The 6,654-nt window shown below is 44.0% G+C and overlaps 1 protein-coding gene across 1 annotated transcript; it reads left to right on the plus strand.

Annotated features, from left to right (window-relative positions):
- Positions 1-1,037: 1,037 nt before the first annotated feature.
- Positions 1,038-1,967, plus strand: LOC117349791 (olfactory receptor 13F1-like). The gene has a single exon (XM_033923385.1). It carries the CDS (start codon positions 1,038-1,040, stop codon positions 1,965-1,967), a length of 930 nt encoding a protein of 309 aa, XP_033779276.1.
- Positions 1,968-6,654: the final 4,687 nt, after the last annotated feature.

Here is a 6,654-nt window from a genome sequence, read left to right on the forward strand (position 1 = left end):
GCCGCTACGTGGTGAGCTGTTTTCTGGATATTTGTGCTGCATATTAGTATTAAAATCTGTCCATGTTCTGTCCACTGGTATGGCAAAATCAAGAAGACCCAAATTTCCACAAAATAAAAAAGAACAGATCCAAACAAACAAGACTGTGGAAACTCACCTCCTCTTTGACTAAGATGCGCTAACCGATAGACTAACATGCATGCGTTAGCGTTTAGTGCATGCTAAATCGATTAGTGCTCGCTAACTGTTTACTGCACCTTAGTCAAAGAGGGCCTCAATGTCCTTGGACCTTCGGTTGTAGTTCATTCAATATATTCTTGATAAAAACCAATGAAAACACTGTCCACATTTATCATAAAAGGACCCAACACGGGCCGTGTTTCGGCTAAACACGCCTTCCTCAGGGATCCTAGGGTGTGAATTTTAAAAGATGTGTGTTAGTCTTAAGTGTGAGTGAGTACTGTATGGCGTGTATGAGTGTGTATGGTGTCCAATGGAAAGTGAACTACAAAACGAACGGTGACATACAAATTGAGATTGAAATTGAAAGCCTTGCACAATTGTGATAAGTGAAGAGGCATTTTCACATGAATAATAAGAATGCTAAAAAAAAAAAAAAAACATGGTGTCCGTGATGACCAGTTGTGAAAGATCACAATAAAAAATGTATAAGTGAATGAGGAGTCATGAAAAAGAAAATGTAAGTGATACTACTACATACCTCTTCACTTATCACAATCGCAATTCTTATATAAGGACAGATGGTGGATAAGATATGATTTTATTTCTTTATTTCCATATTCTTTGACTTTGTGACGTAACATTGTTGAAAAGTTTCTAATCAATAAAAATACCAGTCAAACTGGTGCCATATAGGATATTTTTGATTGCCTGTTTTCACGTATAACTAAACAAACTTTTAGTTGTGCAATAAAGTTACATTATTTCAGCGTTTCATAAATTACTCATTTACTTTTATTTTTCCTCATTTAAAAAAAAAAGAGTCTCACTACTCTGTGAAGTGCGAAAACGGAGGAATGACCAATCACAGCAGTGTGACAGAATTCCTGATTCTTGGGTTCTCAGAATTCCCCGAGCTGCAGCTCCCTCTCTTCACGTTCATCGCCGTCTTCTATCTGATGGCCGTGCTGGGGAACCTCCTCGTTATCGGCATAGTATATGCTGATCAGAACCTCCATATCCCCATGTATTTCTTCTTGGCCAACTTGTCAATCCTTGACATCTCTTCCCTGATGGTCACCATGCCAAAATTACTGGCAATTCTCCTAACACAGAGTAACACCATATCGTTCAATGAATGTATTACACAGATGTTTTGCTTTTTGGCCTGTCTCGAGGTAGAATATCTCCTTCTCACCGCTATGGCTTACGATCGCTATGTTGCAATATGCAATCCCCTGCGTTATCCAGTTATCATGAATAAGAGGGTCTGTGTGCTTTTGGCAGGGGCTTCGTGGCTAACTGGTTCTTTGGAAGTGTTGCCACATACCATTACGGTATCCCAGTTTTCTTTCTGTGACTCCAATGTCGTCAATCACTTCTTCTGCGACTTCGTAGCGCTGCAGAAACTTTCCTGCACAGACACCTCCGCTATTCAAATTATGACCTTTATAGGATCGGTGTTTTCAGTATTCACTCCATTTCTTCTGACCTCGGCATCCTACATGTTTATCATCTCCACCATCCTGAAAATCCGTTCTAGAGAGGGGAAAAAGAAGGCCTTCTCCACCTGCTCTTCACATCTGACTGTTATCGTTCTCCTATATGGGACTATTCTAGGATTATATATGCAACCAGAGTCAGGAGGCTCGGTGAAATCCAACAAGCTGTGTACTGCAATATATATCGTTGCTCTCCCATTGTTGAATCCCTTGATTTATAGCTTGAGAAGCAAAGAGTTAAATGTAGCTCTGAGAAGAGCAATTAAGGGACGGTCAATATTTTAAAACACTCGGGGCAATCTGTTAATGAGACTATCCCCTTCTTTTTACAAAGGCGCACTAAGGGCCTGTTCTACGGAGCCCGCGGAAACAGCCCCGAAGCCCTTTAAATCTCTATGGGCTTCAGGGCCGTTACCGTGCAGCTTTGTAAAACAGGCCCTAGGCTTTTTAGCACACGCGAAATATTAGCCTTCGCTAAACGCTAACGTGTGCATGTTATCCTATGGAGGCGTTAGTGGTTAGCACACGTTGATTTAACGCACGCTAAATCCGTGTTAAAACGCTTAGCGCGCCTTTGCAAAAGAGGGCCTATGGCTCTGTCTTTTTATTTTGTATGTAAATTGTAATCCGCCTAGCTGTTAAGCGGAAAAGAAATGGGTTTTTTTTACATAAATAAATAAAGTCAGGAATGAAGGAAATACCTTGCTGACTGCGTTGCAGATTCCGAATTTTGTGTGCTGTTATTACTAAACTAGTCATTAAGCCCGTTACATAAACGGGTGCTAGAATATATGTATGTCTGTCTTTCTGTCTCTCTCCCTCCCACTGTCTCTCTCTCCCTGGCCCCCTTTCTCTGTCTTTCTGTCTCTCTCCCTCCCACTGTCTCTCTCTCCCTGGCCCCCTTTCTCTGTCTTTCTGTCTCTCTCCCTCCCACTGTCTCTCTCTCCCTGGCCCCCTTTCTCTGTCTTTCTGTCCCTCTCCCTGCCCCTGTGTCTTTCCTCCAGGTAGTTCCCTTCCCCTCCAAGTCCCTGTGCAGCAGTATCAGCATGTTCCCCCCCCCCCCCTTCCCTACTCTTAGCACGATGTGGCCTGCTCCTTTTGGCCCCTCCCCCTCCCTCCCACGGTGTAGCCTGCTCCAAGAACCCCCCCCCCTCCCGCAGGCAGGCCCAGCTTCTCCCTGCACATACCCTTTTTTGTTTCTGTTTCCCTCCCTCGCGTGGCTGCCTGCCTGGTCCCACTGAGCGGCTCGCAGCTGGAGTCTCTTTCGGCGCTTCCCTGCCCGGCCCGCGGTCTGGCATGCTCTGGGCGAGTGTCGCAGGGCTCCTCTCGATCCCCGCCAGTGTCGGAAGCCTTCTCCGACGCTGGTGTGGCTCATGAGAGGAGCCGACACCGCGATCTGGAGAGCAGGGAGTCCAACGCTGGCAGCTGGGAAGCAGTAAGGCTGGGGACTCGCGCATGCGCACTCCTGCGGCCACGGATCTACATCTCACAGATCAGAGTTCATGGAAGCACGCAGTTGAGTGCGCTTGCGCGGCTAGGGTTTTATTATATAGGATGCATTTGTTATTTATGCATGTAAATTAGCATCATCACCAAAGCCACAATGTTTTTTTTAACAACTGCTATGGAAGAAGTAAAGGCCCAAGAAGTTGTAAATTTCAATTCAAGGCATAAAGGGAAGGAAAGAGAAGAAGTCCTTTGTTTCCCCCATGGTGGGTCGGAGGAAAGATAGGTTGCTTTCTAACAAATCATACTTGGCGTAGGTCCCTTCTCTGACCAAATAGTTTGACTTTTAAACCCAAATTAAGGAAGGAGAAGCATAAGGGGGAGAAAAAGTAAGTCAACTTTCGTCAGTCCAGTGGTAGACTAGAGGATAGGTTTGTTACTTTGCACCAAGGAGTGCTGGGTTCAACTCCCCTGATTGGATGTTTGAGTTTTTAAATCCAAATCATGAAATGAAAGACAGAAGAGGGAGAAAAATGAATAGCATTGTACGAAGCAGCCTGTGGTCTATTGGTTGTGTCTCTGCTCAGTACCCAACAGTCATGGGTTCAAATCCCCCTTCTTGTTTGAATTTTAAAGCCAAATAAAGGAAGGAGAAGTATAATGGGGAGAAAAAGCGAACCAACCTTCATCAGTCCAGTGGTGGACTAGAGGAAAGGTTTGTTACGTTGCATCAATGAGTCCTGAGTTCAACTCCCCTGACTGCATGTGTGAATTTTAAATCCAAATCAAAGCATGAAAGGTATAAAGGGAAGAAACCGAAAACACTAGGGTCTGGCTGACTACTGGCTAAAGGACTTGCATTGAATAACAGAGGTCACAGGTTCAAGTATAGCTTGGTCTGAAGCTAGGTGGGGCCAGAGCAGGTAAGCAGTGGTTAGAGACCGGGGGGGGGGGGGGGGAGGTAGATAGACCTGTGTTCAAACAGCTTGGGATTGTGCTACTTTTTATTATGAAAAATGGACTAAATTTGAGTAAAACTACCCTCTTCTCTTGGAATAGTATCAACTCCTCCTCCTTAGCTGAGGCTTGAACCCTCAACCTCTTCTCTTCACTTGGAACTGTATCAGCCCTACTCCTTAGCTGAGACTTGAGCCCTCAGCCTTCTGTTATTAACCCAACACTCAACCCTTGAACCAGCCAGGCTTTCACATCAAGAACATTTCAGAACTTGTATTTGTCCATCTCTGAGCACAAATCCTAATAGTTGATACAGAAAAAGACTTCTCTTCAATTGGCACTGCATCAGCCCCCAACTCCTTAGCTGAGACTTGAACCCTCAGCCTTCTCTTACTAACCCAACACTCAACCCTTGAACCAGCCAGGCTTTCACATCAAGAACATTTCAGAACTTGTATTTGTCCATCTCTGAGCACAAATCCTAATAGTTGATACAGAAAAAGACTTCTCTTCAATTGGCGCTGCATCAGCCCCCAACTCCTTAGCTGAGACTTGAACCCTCAGCCTTCTCTTACTAACCCAACACTCAACCCTTGAACCAGCCAGGCTTTCACATCAAGAACATTTCAGAACTTGTATTTGTCCATCTCTGAGCACAAATCCTAATAGTTGATACAGAAAAAGACTTCTCTTCAATTGGCGCTGCATCAGCCCCCAACTCCTTAGCTGAGACTTGAACCCTCAGCCTTCTCTTACTAACCCAACACTCAACCCTTGAACCAGCCAGGCTTTCACATCAAGAACATTTCAGAACTTGTATTTGTCCATCTCTGAGCACAAATCCTAATAGTTGATACAGAAAAAGACTTCTCTTCAATTGGCGCTGCATCAGCCCCCAACTCCTTAGCTGAGACTTGAACCCTCAGCCTTCTCTTACTAACCCAACACTCAACCCTTGAACCAGCCAGGCTTTCACATCAAGAACATTTCAGAACTTGTATTTGTCCATCTCTGAGCACAAATCCTAATAGTTGATACAGAAAAAGACTTCTCTTCAATTGGCGCTGCATCAGCCCCCAACTCCTTAGCTGAGACTTGAACCCTCAGCCTTCTCTTACTAACCCAGCACTCAACCCTTGAATCAGGCAGGCTTTCACAGCAAGAGCATTTCAGAACTTGTATTTGTCCATCTCTGAGCACAAATCCTAGTAATTGACACAAAAAAAAGACTTCTCTTCACTTGGAGCAGTACCAGACCCAACTCCTTAGCTGAGGCTTGAACCTTCAGCCTCCTGTTACTAACCCAGCACTCAACCCTTGAGACAGCCAAGCTTTCACAGCAAAAGCTTTTCAGAACTTCTATTTCTCCATCTCTGGGTTCAAATCACTACAGCACATATAAGAACACTTGTAGAGTGACAACTTAGCAGGAACTGCAAGTGGCTGTCAGGTAGTTTCCATCCTGAGTTCCTACCTTGATCTTAGTCTTGAAAACAAAGGCAGTATTAAGAATTGTGGGTTCAAATCTCAAGTTTTACCTGACTTTAAAAGTATAGGACCATTCATGTGAGTAATTTTCAGCAAGTCAAAAGGAGTTCAACATAGACACAATCTCTGATGATTTTAATCCCATGGTGGGTCACAGATCACAGAGAGCCCAGAACTCTTCCAGGCCGTCCTCCTGTTCAGTGCCAGCTTTTTATAGCCCAGGGAGGTTCCTGTTTTCTACAGCTTTGGGACTGGCTCTTGCCTGCTTTGAGGATGCTGGAGATTTAGTTAACTACTTCTGCCACATTCTCCAGCAATGAATTTCAGAGTTTAATTACACATTGTGTGAAGAAATATTTTCTCTGGATTTTTTCAAATCTACTTAGTAGCTTCAGTGCATTCCCCCTAATCCTAGTATTTTTGGAAAGAGTCAACAAGCGATTCACATCTACCCTTTCCACTCCACTCCGTATTTTATACACCTCTATCATATCACCCCTGAGCTGTGTCTTCTCCAAACTAAAGAGCCCTAGATGCTTTAGCCTCTCCTCATAGGGAAGTCAACCCATCGCTTTTATCATTTTCATCAACCTTCTCTGTACATTTTCTAATTCCACTTTGGGGCTCACTTTCAAACTAATTAAGATTCACAAAGTTCCATAGGTTACACCTCCGTATCTTTTTTGGAGATACAGTGACCAGAAGTGCACACAGTATTCAAGGTGCGACCATACCATAGAACGATACAAGGGCATTATACCATTTTCATCTTTGTTTTCCATTCTTTTCCTGATATTTCCTAACATTCTATTTGCTTTCTTAGCAGCCGTCGCACATTAAGCTGAGCGTTTCAACGTATCCTCAACAATGACACCTAGATCCTTTTCCTGGGCAGTGACTCCTAACACAGAACCCATCGTCTCATAGCTATAGTTCAGGTTCCTCTTTCTCACATGCATCACTTTGCACTTGCTCACATTAAACATCATTTGCCGTTTGGATTCCCAGTCTCTTAAGGTAGCTTCTAGTAGCATCTGCTACAGAAGTCCATTTCAGACATTCACTGAGAGGGACTTCTGGA

This window comes from Geotrypetes seraphini, chromosome 16 (genome assembly GCF_902459505.1).
Source record: "Geotrypetes seraphini chromosome 16, aGeoSer1.1, whole genome shotgun sequence".
Lineage (NCBI taxonomy): Eukaryota > Metazoa > Chordata > Amphibia > Gymnophiona > Dermophiidae > Geotrypetes > Geotrypetes seraphini.